Source organism: Suillus clintonianus (genome assembly GCF_016758775.1).
Source record: "Suillus clintonianus strain FC179 chromosome Unknown DEU56scaffold_1, whole genome shotgun sequence".
Taxonomy (NCBI): Eukaryota; Fungi; Basidiomycota; class Agaricomycetes; order Boletales; family Suillaceae; genus Suillus; species Suillus clintonianus.
Window position 1 is genome coordinate 1,329,693 of NW_024539225.1, and position 14,451 is coordinate 1,344,143.

The window sequence follows — 14,451 nt, forward strand, 5'->3', positions numbered from 1 at the left end:
TCCTGAATGGCGTGTTCCTTCTAGGAATTTTTTATTCTGAGTCGAACTGTCGTCCCCTTTCCTACTATGTCTGAGCGCAAGCAAGTAGTGGGGGAAGGACAGCGGCTGTGCAGAAGTGTAACATGCAAATTGCTTTCATTTTATCTGCTTGCTTCACTGAAACTCATTAAACCGCAGGGCTCCGTGGATCATATGAAGGGGCAAGTGGGCATTCCCTGGAGTAAGTCACAACATCTGCAAAAACGCGTGTCATTTACTGATTACTCGGGAAAGGCGACCTTTACAAGATACTCCGTTCGACATCCAGTTGCTACATATAGGAGATACACCAAAAATAATGCAACAACCGTGATATCTGTCTTGCTCCGCAATGAGAATATCAGAACATCAACTTTTCGATCGCAATCTTGACATTGCGGATCTGGCTTTGCAGCTCCCTGGCCTCGCTGGTTGTGACGCTGGCAGCGATGACAGGCCTGGACACATTGCATGCACGTCCGAGGGCTGCCTTGGAAGGAATGAACACGTATGGAACATTCTGTATAGCCAAAATTTAGCGATCAGTTGCGTGTGTAGCTTGAGAGAGAGCATGCCTTTTCCTCGCAAAGAAGGGGAAGGTGCAAAAGAATTTCGAGAGGCTCAGTATCCGCGGTAAGCACGATGAACTCTGCCACACCGCGGTTAAGGGTCTTGGTCGCTGTAAAGGTGGATGTCAGACACAGGGAGGAGTGGAAAGGGAGTTATGACGTTGCTCACCTTCATTGGCACCTTTTTTTAGTTGTTTGTACTGACCGGCCTGTTGGACCAAGTCCAAGATCTACGAAAATATGATATCAATCGTTTATGAGAGTTTGAAAATACTTACGGAGTTGGTTAGGCCCTCATCTGCAAGTGGCCATGCTTTTCCGCGTGCTTCAGCCATTGTGACCTCACGTTGGATTGATCCTTGGTCAAAAGAAAGTTTGTCGAGGATGGTCTGCAGAAATTTGGAAGTTGGTGTGTTGTGGCTGTGGTGTATTGGTATGTTTGTCGTTGAAGAAACCCAAGCCAACGTATACACTACGGGGTCGTTTCTTGTGTCGTAGAACCTTTTGCTCTACAGGAGACCGTCCGTTGTCGCCAACAATACTTTGCTTGTCGTATAAAACTATTTGGGAGGTAAGTCAATTTCATTACTATTCAATCCGTCTCCAACTCGCAATCCGTCTTCCTCACCACGTCCACTCGTCCCCCATCAGACATTTCAAACCACACTACCATACGATACCACTATCAAGCCCATCACTCCAGAATCCCGTCCTCCTAACCAAAAAGATTTTTGAACTGAATTTCGAAAATGGCAGAAGCTGACTACAATCGAAAGAGGTCCCGCTCCCCCTCTGACTCTGACGAGAAGAAGCATCACAAGCGTGCTAACACAGGCGCTACGGCTCACGCGGATGACTCACGAGTTGACAAGCACCAGGGTTCTGGTTCAACAACCGCTACGTCTATGACTCGCGATGTGAACATGACGGAAACTCCCGCATCCGTAGCAGATACTGCTGCGTCTACTCCTTCTCCAAAGGAAACTTCATCCGACAATCGACGCGACGAGTCCCGCACTCGCTCTGAAGAAGGCGGAAAATCAACTACCATGTCTGCTCCACCCTCCTCGTCCTCAGCTGCCGCCCCTCCCTCAGCCATGATTCACATGCGTTGCTTAATCGTCACACAGGACGCGTCAATCATCATTGGGAAGGGCGGTTCGCATGTCAATGAGATCAGAGACAAGAGTGGAGCTCGTGTCATGGTCTCTGAGAGCATTCCCGGTAACCCTGAGAGAATTCTCAATGTTAGCGGGCCGCTTGATGCTGTATCCAAGGTGAGCTCCAGACATCGTATTTTCTTTTCTTTTTGTTCATCATAACAAACCCACAGGCGTTTGGTCTGATTGTACGACGGATAAACGACGAACCTTTCGATGTACCTTCAGTTCCTGGAAGTCGTGCAGTGACAATCAAGTTCATGATTCCAAACTCGCGTATGGGGTCTGTGATAGGGAAACAAGGTTCGAAAATCAAGGAGATCCAGGATGCCAGCGGAGCACGGCTGAATGCAAGCGAGGGTATGCTCCCTGGTTCGACCGAGGTACTGTACAAGAATTCATTGCAAGGCAGCAACTAATCGTTTTGCTTGAATGTAGCGAGTTCTGAGTGTTGCAGGTGTTGCCGATGCTATTCATATAGCAACCTACTACATCGGCAATATCCTCATTGAAGCGCAAGAGCGTATGCCTTCTTCGTCCAGCCACTCTAGTTACCGCCCTTCCAGCTACTCTCGGCGACCTCCGTACACTGGCTCATCATATGTGCCAGGGTATGCGAACGCGTCGCAACCTTATGGTGCCCCACCGCCCCCTAATCCACCGCAGCAGCTGCAAACGCAGCAAATATACATTCCCAACGATTTGGTGGGATGTATCATCGGCAAGGGGGGTAGCAAAATCAATGAAATCCGTCATATGAGCGCTAGTCAAATCAAAATCATGGAACCAGGTGCCGGGCTCAACGGTGCTCCAGCACCTCCAGGTAACGAAAACGAACGTTTGGTTGTTATAACTGGGCAACCTGCAAACATTCAGATGGCAGTACAATTGCTGTATCACGTACGTTGCTCCCATCTAAATCATGTCGAATTTCCTCACGCGCGAGTTGTTTAGCGGTTGGAACAAGAGAAGCAGAAGCAGCTACGAACATCCACTTCATCCTCTTCTTGAGCTCGCACTGCGGCCCTTGGACTCATGCACTGATACTTTGTTTTCGTTGGTCGACAAACCTTCAAGCATGCTTGCTGTGCTCTCTTTTCCTTTTTGATATTCTGGCTGTGAAAAGAACGACGTTTTCACAACGCAGATATGTACATTAGTTGCCTTGTCTTTGGTCCTTGGTTAAGCATTTTTTTTCTGCTTGCCGCTGGTGTTGTTATGACCTAACATTGACCTAACAAGTATTTAATGGTTTTTTTTTCTAGTCCTGTTGTCCTGCTTTCTGGTATTTACGGTGCGATAGTTACGTAAATCAAGACCTAGCTTAGTGAAAATATTGCTCTTGAATCCATACCAGACATGGCCCCACTACTTGCAGCTCAAAAAGCCCATGCCGCGAAGCTCGATGCCAAAGGCAAAGGCAAACGAAAAGCGGACGATGTCGATGTCGACGATGACGACGTTCAGCAACCGAAACAGAAGAGGAACAAACAGCGCGTACTACTACTCTCCTCTCGGGGTGTCACCCACCGCATGAGACATCTTATGAATGATCTTGAGGCTCTGCTACCTCATGTAAAGAAAGGTAAGGTGTTTGTTTTGTTGACAAATTCATTAGTTCTCAATGGGATCTCTCAGATTCCAAACTTGATTCGAAATCACAGCTGCATCTCTTGCCTGAGATAGCAGACCTGAACAATTGCAATAATACGCTCTACTTTGAGGCAAGGAGACACGAAGACCTGTACATGTGGGCTACGAAAACACCAAATGGGCCCAGCATTAAATTGCACGTTCAAAACGTGCATACGATGGATGAACTGAAGATGACAGGAAACTGTTTAAAAGGAAGCAGAGGAATCCTCAGCTTTGACAAAGCATTTGATGAAACGGAGTGGGGCAAGCTTACCAAAGAGGTTTTCACGCATGTTCGTTCATGGATTATGGCTGAAGGGCAATCACTGACGCGTGACCACTTCCCGTTCACCATGTAGATTTTTGGCGTTCCCCCGCTGGCCCGGAAAGCTAAGCCGTTCATCGACCACGTTTTAACATTTTCTATTCTCGATAACAAAATCTGGTTCCGCAACTTCCAAGTACGCTGGACCCTTCAATTCATTGTCAGGTGTTGACTCCGTTTCTTCCACGTAGATAATGGAAAAGGATCCGTTGCAGCCAAACGGCCCTCCTCAAACATCTCTCGTGGAGATTGGCCCCCGATTTGTGATGACGCCCATCCGTATCTTTGAAGGAGCCTTTGGTGGCGCAACTGTTTATTCCAATCCTGGTTCGTACACTGGAGAAAATGTGGTTGTTCTTGCTCACGAATTCACTCCACAAATAGAATTTGTTACGCCTGCATCTGTGCGCTCAATAGCCAGGCATGCTAGAGGTGACAAATACCGTCAACGGAAGGAAGCTCAGGAGGAGACATCGAAGAGAAAAGTGCTTCGTAAGAGGGAGGAAGATGTACTGGCAGTGTCTAAGGTGTTCGCGTAGACGCCTACGCGTGTCATTGACGCACAATCGTACTGAGTGGTAAGCACACCAACTTGGCGTGCTTATAGGGTATCTCTGGATGATTATCTACGTGTTTTTGTAGCCGTTACACACGTTTTCTCGCCTTTGCGATGACCTGCATGCATGTGCTTAACATTTATGCGACAGACGCATGAAGATTTTTCGCTTCTTCCTGCTTTTGGAGCATTTTTCTTTATACGGCTTGCTTTGTGCTCTCTAGCGCTCTGGCACCAGGCCCCAGGAGCGCTTCTCCATTGTCTTTCACTTCGGGAGGTGCACAGCCACCGAGTATATCTCGTGGTTACTTTTGTGCGCTCACAAAGGCAACAACCGGTTTACGAAACAAAGAAATTTTTTGGCTGAGCAAACGTTCCCGCCTGGCCAGGCCAGCGTGCCTTGACCAATATGAGGTGATGCCGAAGCTCAGCCGTTCCACACGCCAGGCCATGCGCCTTTTGTTCTGCCTTTAGAAGCTCAGGCTGGACTATACGTGGGTGCGTGTAACCGAGTGGTAAGCAGTCCTATAACCTATATAACGATGTCCATCGCTTAGCGAAAAGACTATTATTTTCCTGGCTCCAGCCGCTGATACTTCCACTCTCTTATAGGTATTCCTTGCTACTGTCTTGTAGACAGTCACTATGCCTGTGTCAATAGACATTGTTCCGTTTTCGGATTCTTTAGAATTACATGGAGAATCGGACTTTTCGTAAGCTAGAGCTGAAGTCAAACGTATCGCTGCTAATAGACCTCGCTAGATCTGCCTTTTCTCTGGCAGGCCATGTGTCCGTTTCACTCAGTTCACCTTTGCTTATGTTCCAGCGCCGGCGGAGCACAACGCGTGCTTTGCTGCAGTCGCTCACCGTCACATTCGAGGGACAATCCGAAGTAATCACCCCAGACATTGGGTATGCCCCTCTGCGTCTCTGCTCCATCACTCGCGAGCTTGTAAATGGTGAACCCGTCGACCTCTCTAACGAAGGGCACGAAGATTCAGATAAGCCCTGTTCTTGGAATGTCACTTTTGACATCCCTGTTCCTGGCTGGTTGCCGACCACGTCTACATACGGGGATCACGGCGCAGTTGAAGCTGGGACGCGCTACGCATTGTATGCTACCGCAACTTTTATCTATCCCGAGGATGGCAGCTCCTCTATTTTCAGCAGCTTTTGTTCACCTTTCGGCTGTCGCACTCACACCATTAATGCGCCAATGTGTCCAGTCACTCTCGCTCGTTTTGCCGAGGTTCCTTCTGCCCCTTCGTCTTCTTCTTCTACCTCTGTTTTCCCTATGTCATTGTTCATCGTCGATGCACAATCAGGGCAAGATGGAACAGAAACAAACGCAAAAACAATTCCTCCTGAAATTTTGAAGAAGATCCAGGTCGTTGCGTCCATTCCAAACGCAATAACAATGGATGAAACATCCGTCCCCCTCATTCTGCGTTTACAAGGCAGTGAATTGGACTGCTCTCAGCGAGAGCGCCTTCGAATAACTGATTTCACTGTCGATGTTGAACAGATTGAAACGTACAGGTGTGCTGCATTATTGTTAATCCACTACGTGGTGCTAACGACACGTCTATCTAGGAGTACTACTTCTCTTGATTACGTAGCTCGATATATGGTCCCACCCAGGGCACAACAACCTCCTTGTTGCCCCCTTCGGAATGCACATTCTGTGCATACACTCTATGATGTCGGCCTTCTCATGATTCCATATCCTTCCAAGTCCAGCTCGACCCGTTCATTTTCCCTCTTCGATCCCTCGAATTCTGGGACGTACATTATCTCTGGTGACGGTCGTATCTTCTCGCATGACTCTCCAGAGGGCGATGCGACCACTCGTTCTCCATCAGAGAACTGGTATGTGCTCGAGACAGATGTGCCTTTGGCACAGAAGCCCTATCAATTGGATTGGGCTGGGCCCCGAATCCGTCGTATCTCTGAAAATAGCCCTCTTTTCACTGTGTGCCATATGATGCACGTCGGGCTCCGGTGTGTCTACGAACAACCTGACGGCGAGGTTGTGTGTGAACGCCTCCATTTTTCACTGCCCATGCAGCTTGTGCGGGTAGCTGCCCCGCTGACTTCGCCCGCCACTGATTGCACCGTTGACGGTCCAGTCGAACTCCAGAAAAGCGCTTCATACAGCCAGAATCTTCCCGCATACTCTCAGCTCTTCTATTCGAATGGAGAACGCAAGATCGATTACTCAACTCCTCTCCCACTTTACGAACCCCCACAATCGGCTTCGTCATCTTCATTTACCCTTGATCAAAGTGACGATCATCGAAAATCAATCTCATAATTTTCTGAATTGCATGCGCACCAACACTCGTACTCCAAACCAAAGACATCAATATCGTCATGTATAATGGGACATTTGGTCCACCGCACATTCCTTTCTTTCGATCCGCTGTCGTGCTGCTCTTTCGTCCTGTTTTCATTCGCGTTGATCTAGCCCGCATACCAATCGTTCCTCGTACCTCGCAACCAATCTCGAAAAGAATTATATCACCTCAACTTGTTATTCCGTACATCATGTAACAAACATACACTGCAGTAATGGAGTCTCGTCATTGTCACTATGAATTCTGATCCTAGTCCTCAATCCTAGGCAACGCCTGGTGTCACTGCGATCTTCTCTAACACTTGCCAGTGTTGTACTGGTCCTTCGCACCGGACGATCCACACTTCCGTGCCTTCAAAGCCCGAGAGCCTCACACCCCCTTCCTCGGAGTCTCCACAGCGAAGACCAACGGTGTCTGCATCGTCTGTCTCTGAGTCCTCAATGACCGTGACACCCCGCAGTTCATCAGCGGCCTTATTCCGCTCTGCATGCCCGTCTTCATCTGCAATATAACTGATGGACATGTGCGGAAATGCTGGGGCTGAAGGCGATGCTCCATCCCTGTCAAGCGCGGCCATAATATGTTCATGCAGCGCGACGAGTTCGGTCGTCTTCTTCACAGATATGAAGACAGACCTAAAATAATGATCGCCGACTTCAAGCTTCTGGAACTTGACTGGGATTGGGCGCAAAATTGATGGTAGGGACCGTAGGATTGTGTCCTGCGTTGCTTTTCCTGAGCTTGCCAGTGTGATATGAGGGGTGATCTCTGGATAGGAAGCAGCGGATACTGATCGTGTCTCAGGCTGCTTTGGCAACACCCTTTGGATAAGTTGCAGGTGGGTGGGATTGGGCACCAGCCAGAGCGAGAGACCTGCCAGTGATGTAGCCTTGTTTTGTCAAAAGCGCAACAACGAATGCGATATGAACTTGCCCATCCAGATCCAAAATTGTATCGCTGAAAAAAATTTCCTTGGGCAATCAGAAGAGCAGAATCAGCGGGCAGCTGCAGAATCATCCATGTTTGGATCAGACTCCCGGCAGGCGACGATCATGTCTCACGTCCTCGAATTTCAGCACATAGCAGTGTCCGCAGGAAAACGAATTGCACATTGTATGTACGTGCTGCGAGCACGAGTAATATTTCTTGGACACAAAATTTGCACAGAATACGAATAAAAGTACAATTGTAAGACAAACACAGCACCAGTGATCAGAATCCTTGCCAATTATCACATTACCACATTACACAAAGCAGACCGTTGCAAGACCTGAACGTTGAACCTTAATCAGTGGAGCCACGAGATCCCAAGCTCACCCAGCTGCTTTCCACCGTAGATGCATCGCCATCGCCAGAATTGCTCTCGAAGTCAGCCTCTGAGCCTGTCTCATGTCCATTTATATCTTCAGGCTCTGAAAGAGGCTCAGCCTGCTCAGGTGCCGGCACAGCTGCCTCCGAAGGTGACGGACGTAGAGCCAAGGACGTTCTGCTCACTGTCAAGGAAGACGGTGGTAGAGCTACAGGAACCACGGCAGAGGATGGAACACTGCGAGCCGCCTTTATGACCGTGGGTGGCTGGGCAGGAGGCACAGGCAAGAGCCAATTGCGGACGCCGACCAATATGTGGGGCAGACTCAGCAATCCGTCTAGCAGCATGCTAGGGAGGAATGACGCAAACGTGTATGTCCCTGCTGCATAGAAAGCAATTTTTAACTCATATATATGTGAAGAGGACGGGAAAACAACGAACCACCAGCACCAACAGCAAATCGGTCGCCACGAATCCAATCTCTAATTTTCTCGTACCCAACACCAACGCGGATACCGCCGATCGTTTTACTCGCCATCTTGGTCTTCGTTCCGGAACTGACGACGCCAAGTATATTATTCACGAGGACAGAAACGTCCTCTGGACTGCGAGATTGTCCCATGCTAGTTTCTCCGAGTGCAATGAATGCTTGACCATAGGTTGCTTTCTCTGAGAGGGTCCAATCGTTCATTGCATGTGGATTTGCAAGACCGGAGACGGAGGGTTCACCAACAACGCCCACATCAACAGCAACAATGCGGATAGAGCTCATGCCTTGTCCTACAGCAACCTCACGGCGTAAGACGTCCAATGCACGAAGAGTGGCAGCTGCGCTCATGGCACTGACTCCGCCGAAAGGCAGTCCAACACGTGCATCAGCAGCGGGGAGACACACAATGATGGACTTGCGGTCACGCGCACGCTGGGAATCCGCGCGGAGTAATGGTAGGAGTGCTTGAAGTGCTTGAAGGGGTGCAAAGTGCGTCGAGAGAAGATGCGGAAGATATGTACTCCGTAAAGATAGCTGTTCAATGGGGGTTGGTGCCGTATGAATAGAGGGGATCGGCAGTGTGAGTAGAGATATTATGGAGTGGATAAGGGGATGATAAGGGGTGGCTGCATATGGGTCACCAGCTGCTGTGATTGGAAAACGTCGGGACAAAGTAGATGCAAGCGACCGAAGGAAGATCGGGATCGTGCCAGGCTAAATGGGCATTGGTTAGATATACTTGGAGCAGGGATAAGCAACTACACACCTCATTGGGGTCAAGGACCAGAGCTCGGACATATCCATGCCCTTTGCTTTCAATGCTACCGACAGCTTCCGGTGTGGAAACGCTAGTGATAACGATGTACCCCTTCTGCTCAAGTTCGATGATAAGAGGGAGACCCAGAGGGTGATCACCGCCCAACACGACTAGGAAGATATCAACAATGGCAAGGCAATCCAAATGAGTAGAAGTGCTTACCAACAACCTGCCGTTTCTCGGGAGTGACAGTAGTCGACCTAATTCTTCTTTTATGGGCGTGCGTCATACGGAAGGTAGTGTAGCCAGCAAGTAGGCCAGCTCCGAGAGCTGTTACTGCTATTCCAGAGCTCTTGAATGGATGTTCTATGATCCAATCACCAGCCTTCTCTATGAGAGTCCTCGGGGGTGGAGGTGGAGGCGGGGGTGGAGGAACCTCGAATGCCCCAAGACCGGGGACATGGATGGCAGGGAATGAAGGAAGACCGGGTGGCCCAAAGCGAGAGATATCAACCCAAAGACGGTGAACGGCCTCTCGGACGTTTGGAAGACCAGGCGAGGCGGCCGCCAGAGAATCTGACAGATAGCGTTCGAGAGACTGAAAGTATTCCTCGACTTGGTCGATTGAAGGAACCATTGGTTGAAATTTGGCAGGAAAAGAGCGTAGAGATCACAGACAATGCCCCGCGCACGAAATGCAAACCCTTTGAGAGCTGGCAGAGTCACTTATTGCTGATTCGTATCGATATCTCAGATTCTGCCTCGTGGCTAAGTATAGGGTCTACCGGACATTGCGCACCGCAACTGGAAATGTCATCATTATCAACAACCGTCAAGCCAATATTACTTTGAATATTTTTATTCTATCAGGCAATCTCAATCTCAAATAAATAGTATACCACCGAAGGCTGTCCACCACCACCCCCGATAAAGTGCACCCCAACCTTCCTCCTGAATTATCAGCCTCATGCAATTGATGAGTCCAGTGTATTCTTCACAAGTTCTGAGTCTGAGGGGCAACGATGATATGATGACCCCGAAACATATCAACGAGATAACTTACCTGACAGGTTTGACAGAATAATCTTGCTCGTCTTCATCCGGCGGTGTATCCAGAAGAAGTGTGACTTGCGTCGAATTGGTTTGGATAGACAGTCGAACTATCATAACTTCCAATGGAGTAAGCACCAGAGCATTAAGGACCACCGATAAAACGATGGCCACGACCAAGAGAGGAATGTAAGGCTTCATATCCTCCCAGTTCCCAAAATGCTCCAAAAATAGTTTGACTTTGACGAATAAAAGGTTGCGTGTCATAATGGTGCCTACGATGTATAGCGCCCATGAAGTGCAGGCCGCGAGCAAGCCTGGGATCATAAAGATGCGATAAGGGTGCCTTCTTTCTGCCGGGGAGAGCAATACATCAAGCGCTCGTCCCAAGGACAATGAAGGGAGGTTTTCCCGAGTTGTTACAGCTCTTTGGATGCTGTTTTCAGCCCACGGAAATGAGTACTTCAGAGAACGCACCGGTTGACAAAGACGACCTCGATCACAGTTGCGATAATTTTGACGAAAGAAGCAATGGCAACGATGAGAAGGGTACTCGCGTAAATCTCTCCGAGTCCGAAGTGAAAAAATCCAACGACCACAACGGATGGGGTAGATATTTGCTCCCAGAACAGTATGAAACCAAGGGTAGGGACTGTATTAAGATTAGAAGTCTGAAGATGATTAATGCTTGAGGGACTCACGAATTCCTTTGTACAACCCGTCAATTCCCTGAGTAATAGAAAGGAAGCGCAGAGAGTCAGTGTCCAAGCACCCCGATGTAAATTTGCACAGACCTCTTCCGCGTTGACTCGTTTCAACATGCCCAGCAATGAGCGAGGCTGGGAGCCGCGTTGTACGACGTCGACCGAGGGCAATTCGGAGACAGGCTGGGCCTTGGGAGTGAAGTTCGCCCGGCATCTTATCAGTGCTCCCTTTAGTGGAAACACCAATGTCGCAAAAAAGAGTCTCCAGATCATTGCGCTGCAATGTCAACAGTGGGTGGACTCGTGAGGGGAGGGAGGCAAAATTGTTGGTGGTAATAGGTCACCGTGGTATCCAAGTATTATTCCATATTGTTTTTATGCCAGTCCACAATAACTTTCTCAAATTTTGACAAATCGGCCGCCGCCTTAGACTGCAAGGAACGGATCGTGATTGGTTGTACCACGTCGCCTAGGCCTGTTCATCAAGGCAGGCACTGTACATGTGACACCTGCCCCCTGAAGATGGCTAAATATCCTAGGCTATCAAAATTCACGTTCTCAGTACAGTCAAAGGTTGGTTCAGAGAAAACATGGTACCATTGGCAGTGGTGGTGGAGAAACAAATTTCAGCTTGCCTGACTAAATATTGTCTGGTTATGCGGGAGTCACTGGCAAGGACAAGGTAGATGTAGAGCAGGTTGTAGGGGGAAAAAATATACGACGCCAGCAGGATTTGAACCTGCGCTCGGAAACCGAAACAGATTTCTAATCTGTCGCCATAACCACTCGGCCATAGCGCCTTATAATAACGCATTTGGTTTTCATCCAAGAGCATATTTTCCTATAGCAATTTATTTTGATTTCAACAGTCACTCTCAGAACATTGTACCGGTCATTTGCAACCAGCCAGCAAGCTGAATATCTTCCATATCACTTGCCGCCCAGACATTATTGGTCGACGAGCTGCGGATCCATCCTGCTTGAGATATACTACAGCCCGAACATACTGCTCCATCCCCACCATCTTCGGCGAGCGCATCAGTAGAAGCTGTAAAACAGGATTTGTCCTCTTTGTAGGTCCTCTGCAAACACTGCAGACGCCAAGGATAAATTTGCGAGGCACTACAGAGCGATATCGCGCTAGCGGAGGAGCACACACAGAGTGCACAACGACAGACTTCACGCACGCCGATTGAGAATGCAAGGCGTTATGGACTGGCATCGCCAAAAGCATATGCGGATATAGTGATAATTTTGGGTGCTCTATTCCACGTGAATAGCAGACTGGAGTAAGTACAATGAGCACGAAGCGCCTTAGTTACCACTAATCTCCTTGGCAAGCTGCTCAGCCTTGGACTTGACGTCCTCGATCGTACCAGCCTGTTCAGCACGTCAGCGGGCATCATGGCGGACTTGAAGATGTTGTACGTACCATGTAGAATGCAGACTCAGGGAGGTTGTCATGTGTTCCAGCAAGGATCTCCTTGAAGGAGCGAATAGTATCTTTCAAAGGCACAAGCTTGCCTTCGTAACCGGTGAAGACCTGTGCGACCTGGAAGGGTTGGGACATGAAACGTTGGATCTTGCGAGCACGCTCGACCTGCTCTGCTGTCAGCGTCCAGTTCTATGTCAGGTTGAATGCGCACTAACCGTCAACTTGTCCTCTTCCGACAATTCGTCCATACCCAGAATGGCGATAATATCCTGGAGAGACTTGTAGTCCTGGAGGATCTTCTGGACAGCGGTAGCAACCTCGTAGTGCTCCTGACCAACGATACGGGGGTCGAGCATACGTGATTTGGAATCAAGGGGGTCGACAGCGGGATAGATACCAAGCTCGGCAATACCACGTGATAACACAGTGGTGGCGTCCAAGTGAGCGAAGGTGGTGGCAGGAGCGGGATCAGTCAAGTCATCGGCAGGCACGTAGACAGCCTGTACGGAAGTGATTGAACCCTTCTTGGTGGTAGTGATACGTTCTTGCCTATACTCAAGGTCAATTTGATATGATAGTGAGCACATAAACGAACATACATGCCACCCATGTCAGTGGAGAGCGTGGGTTGATAACCGACGGCAGAGGGAATACGACCAAGTAGGGCGGACACCTCAGAACCAGCTTGGGTAAAGCGGAAAATGTTGTCGATGAAGAGCAACACATCCTGACCTTCCTCGTCACGGAAGTACTCGGCGATAGTGAGGCCAGTAAGAGCCACACGGGCACGGGCACCAGGGGGCTCGTTCATTTGACCGAAGACAAGAGCTACCTTGGAGTCACCCTCGAGGTTGATGACACCAGTTTCAATCATTTCGTGGTACAAATCGTTGCCCTCACGAGTACGCTCACCGACACCTATCCAAAAAAAACATAGTGAGGTCATGATGCGACACAAAGTTTGAAGGTAAACTAACCGCAGAAAATGGAAAAACCACCGTGAGCTTTGGCAACGTTGTTGATGAGTTCCTGGATCAAGACAGTCTTGCCGACACCAGCACCACCGAATAGACCGATCTTGCCACCACGGGCGTAAGGAGCAAGCAGGTCAACGACCTTGATACCAGTTTCCAAAACCTCAGCGGTCGTTGACTGGTCGACGAAGGGAGGAGGATCGGCGTGAATTGGGGAGAGCTTGACGCCCTTAATGGGACCACGCTCGTCGATGGGTTCACCAATGACGTTCATGATACGGCCAAGAGTTGCGGTACCCACAGGAATACAAATGGGAGCACCTGTGTCGACAACCACTTGACCACGGACAAGACCCTCAGTACCGTCCATAGCAATGGTACGAACGGAGTTCTCGCCAAGATGTGATGCAACCTCGAGGACGAGGCGGCCACCGTGGAAGTCCTGGACCTCCAGGGCATTGAGAATTGGAGGGAGAGCATCGGTCTCGAACTGAACATCGACGACTGCACCAATGACTGTTTTTACAGTGCCAACGGCTCCCTTCGCCTCAGTTGCATATGTACGAGCTATGACCCCCGGATAGAATAAAAGACGAGAAACAACCAATAAGACACGGTCAGTGAGAGAAACTATCATTCGCAGACTGCCAACTAACCGGGTTGGGGTGCTGAGGTGCGGGAAGGACGAACGGCTGAGTTTTGTTTTGACGCGGAGGAAGGAACAGCGACGCGCAACAACGAAGGAGTTGCGGTTGCAATGAACCGAGAGTTCTTTGCACTGTTGACTGCTCTCCATGAGATGCGAGTGACGCCGCGAGTGGTAAGCATTGCGGGGAACGACGATGAGACGAAGACGACGACGAACGGAATGTAAGATTTGGGTCCAAGAAATACCCGCGGCAATTTACGAAATTACACCATCCGAGAATTACCGATTCAGGATTCACGTCAAAGAACACACCCAACCCAGCTGGCCACTATACGCGATGAGCGACTAGCTAGCGAAGAGAAAGCTGGCTGTGTCACACCTGTTCACGAAATTGATGCAAACGTTGCAATCATGGACGTACTTCCTTGACTATCAGACTCTGGCAGGGCTCAAATTTCAAACT

At 49.3% G+C, this 14,451-nt stretch overlaps 8 protein-coding genes and 1 non-coding gene across 9 annotated transcripts; 3 read left to right on the forward strand and 6 right to left on the reverse strand.

Moving 5' to 3' along the window:
• Window positions 1–71: 71 nt before the first annotated feature.
• DEU56DRAFT_22456 (50S ribosomal protein L30e-like protein) lies at window positions 72–1,053 on the reverse strand. The gene is made up of 4 exons (XM_041345153.1): window positions 866–1,053; window positions 757–817; window positions 594–697; window positions 72–538 (listed from the first exon to the last, which is right to left on the reverse strand). Exons 1-4 carry the CDS (start codon window positions 920–922, stop codon window positions 380–382), a joined length of 381 nt encoding a protein of 126 aa, XP_041215933.1. The 5' UTR covers window positions 923–1,053; the 3' UTR covers window positions 72–379.
• DEU56DRAFT_764906 (uncharacterized protein) lies at window positions 1,037–3,101 on the forward strand. The gene is made up of 4 exons (XM_041350948.1): window positions 1,037–1,864; window positions 1,921–2,130; window positions 2,186–2,647; window positions 2,702–3,101. The coding sequence occupies exons 1-4, from the start codon at window positions 1,337–1,339 to the stop codon at window positions 2,756–2,758; spliced, it is 1,257 nt and encodes a 418-aa protein (XP_041215934.1). The 5' UTR covers window positions 1,037–1,336; the 3' UTR covers window positions 2,759–3,101.
• Window positions 3,102–3,106: 5 nt separating this feature from the next.
• On the forward strand, window positions 3,107–4,246 carry DEU56DRAFT_906121 (Brix domain-containing protein; the record flags this gene model as incomplete). The annotated part of the gene is made up of 5 exons (XM_041356795.1): window positions 3,107–3,332; window positions 3,386–3,675; window positions 3,742–3,843; window positions 3,899–4,034; window positions 4,092–4,246. 5 exons carry the CDS (start codon window positions 3,107–3,109, stop codon window positions 4,244–4,246), a joined length of 909 nt encoding a protein of 302 aa, XP_041215935.1.
• A 200-nt stretch (window positions 4,247–4,446) lies between these two features.
• DEU56DRAFT_22471 (uncharacterized protein) lies at window positions 4,447–6,906 on the forward strand. Its single transcript, XM_041345155.1, has 3 exons — window positions 4,447–4,976; window positions 5,026–5,802; window positions 5,857–6,906. The coding sequence occupies exons 1-3, from the start codon at window positions 4,909–4,911 to the stop codon at window positions 6,575–6,577; spliced, it is 1,566 nt and encodes a 521-aa protein (XP_041215936.1). The 5' UTR covers window positions 4,447–4,908; the 3' UTR covers window positions 6,578–6,906.
• DEU56DRAFT_764912 (2',3'-cyclic-nucleotide 3'-phosphodiesterase) lies at window positions 6,769–7,717 on the reverse strand. The gene is made up of 2 exons (XM_041350949.1): window positions 7,554–7,717; window positions 6,769–7,493 (listed from the first exon to the last, which is right to left on the reverse strand). The coding sequence occupies exons 1-2, from the start codon at window positions 7,555–7,557 to the stop codon at window positions 6,883–6,885; spliced, it is 615 nt and encodes a 204-aa protein (XP_041215937.1). The 5' UTR covers window positions 7,558–7,717; the 3' UTR covers window positions 6,769–6,882.
• Window positions 7,661–9,962, reverse strand: DEU56DRAFT_764914 (uncharacterized protein; the record flags this gene model as incomplete). The annotated part of the gene is made up of 4 exons (XM_041350950.1): window positions 9,399–9,962; window positions 9,186–9,346; window positions 8,371–9,133; window positions 7,661–8,311 (listed from the first exon to the last, which is right to left on the reverse strand). Coding segments are annotated over exons 1-4 (1,742 nt in total), but the record flags the coding sequence as incomplete, so codon positions are not given.
• A 9-nt stretch (window positions 9,963–9,971) lies between these two features.
• Window positions 9,972–11,334, reverse strand: DEU56DRAFT_22639 (uncharacterized protein). The gene is made up of 5 exons (XM_041345169.1): window positions 11,021–11,334; window positions 10,928–10,955; window positions 10,704–10,878; window positions 10,240–10,653; window positions 9,972–10,185 (listed from the first exon to the last, which is right to left on the reverse strand). Exons 1-5 carry the CDS (start codon window positions 11,201–11,203, stop codon window positions 10,059–10,061), a joined length of 927 nt encoding a protein of 308 aa, XP_041215939.1. The 5' UTR covers window positions 11,204–11,334; the 3' UTR covers window positions 9,972–10,058.
• A 314-nt stretch (window positions 11,335–11,648) lies between these two features.
• Window positions 11,649–11,730, reverse strand: DEU56DRAFT_t2. The gene has a single exon. It is a non-coding gene; the product is annotated as a tRNA-Ser (tRNA).
• Window positions 11,731–11,980: 250 nt separating this feature from the next.
• Window positions 11,981–14,240, reverse strand: DEU56DRAFT_845771 (ATP2, beta subunit of the F1 sector of mitochondrial F1F0 ATP synthase). The gene is made up of 6 exons (XM_041355127.1): window positions 13,996–14,240; window positions 13,343–13,906; window positions 12,965–13,283; window positions 12,581–12,914; window positions 12,363–12,530; window positions 11,981–12,310 (listed from the first exon to the last, which is right to left on the reverse strand). The coding sequence occupies exons 1-6, from the start codon at window positions 14,165–14,167 to the stop codon at window positions 12,245–12,247; spliced, it is 1,623 nt and encodes a 540-aa protein (XP_041215940.1). The 5' UTR covers window positions 14,168–14,240; the 3' UTR covers window positions 11,981–12,244.
• Window positions 14,241–14,451: the final 211 nt, after the last annotated feature.

Coding starts and splice junctions, on each gene's coding strand:
- DEU56DRAFT_22471 (XM_041345155.1), top strand. CDS start 4,909: ATGCCTGTGTCAATAGACATTGTTCCGTTTTCGGATTCTTTAGAATTA. Junction 4,977..5,025: donor CATGGAGAATCGGACTTTTC/GTAAGCTAGAGC, acceptor AGACCTCGCTAG/ATCTGCCTTTTCTCTGGCAG. Junction 5,803..5,856: donor GAACAGATTGAAACGTACAG/GTGTGCTGCATT, acceptor ACGTCTATCTAG/GAGTACTACTTCTCTTGATT.
- DEU56DRAFT_22639 (XM_041345169.1), bottom strand. CDS start 11,203: ATGATCTGGAGACTCTTTTTTGCGACATTGGTGTTTCCACTAAAGGGA. Junction 10,956..11,020: donor AACGAGTCAACGCGGAAGAG/GTCTGTGCAAAT, acceptor TCTATTACTCAG/GGAATTGACGGGTTGTACAA. Junction 10,186..10,239: donor TATTCTGTCAAACCTGTCAG/GTAAGTTATCTC, acceptor GTTGCCCCTCAG/ACTCAGAACTTGTGAAGAAT.
- DEU56DRAFT_845771 (XM_041355127.1), bottom strand. CDS start 14,167: ATGCTTACCACTCGCGGCGTCACTCGCATCTCATGGAGAGCAGTCAAC. Junction 12,531..12,580: donor CGGAAGAGGACAAGTTGACG/GTTAGTGCGCAT, acceptor ACAGCAGAGCAG/GTCGAGCGTGCTCGCAAGAT. Junction 12,311..12,362: donor CTGAGTCTGCATTCTACATG/GTACGTACAACA, acceptor CGTGCTGAACAG/GCTGGTACGATCGAGGACGT.
- DEU56DRAFT_764906 (XM_041350948.1), top strand. CDS start 1,337: ATGGCAGAAGCTGACTACAATCGAAAGAGGTCCCGCTCCCCCTCTGAC. Junction 1,865..1,920: donor CGCTTGATGCTGTATCCAAG/GTGAGCTCCAGA, acceptor ACAAACCCACAG/GCGTTTGGTCTGATTGTACG. Junction 2,648..2,701: donor CAGTACAATTGCTGTATCAC/GTACGTTGCTCC, acceptor CGAGTTGTTTAG/CGGTTGGAACAAGAGAAGCA.
- DEU56DRAFT_22456 (XM_041345153.1), bottom strand. CDS start 922: ATGGCTGAAGCACGCGGAAAAGCATGGCCACTTGCAGATGAGGGCCTA. Junction 818..865: donor ATGAGGGCCTAACCAACTCC/GTAAGTATTTTC, acceptor ATATTTTCGTAG/ATCTTGGACTTGGTCCAACA. Junction 698..756: donor AAAAAAAGGTGCCAATGAAG/GTGAGCAACGTC, acceptor CCACCTTTACAG/CGACCAAGACCCTTAACCGC.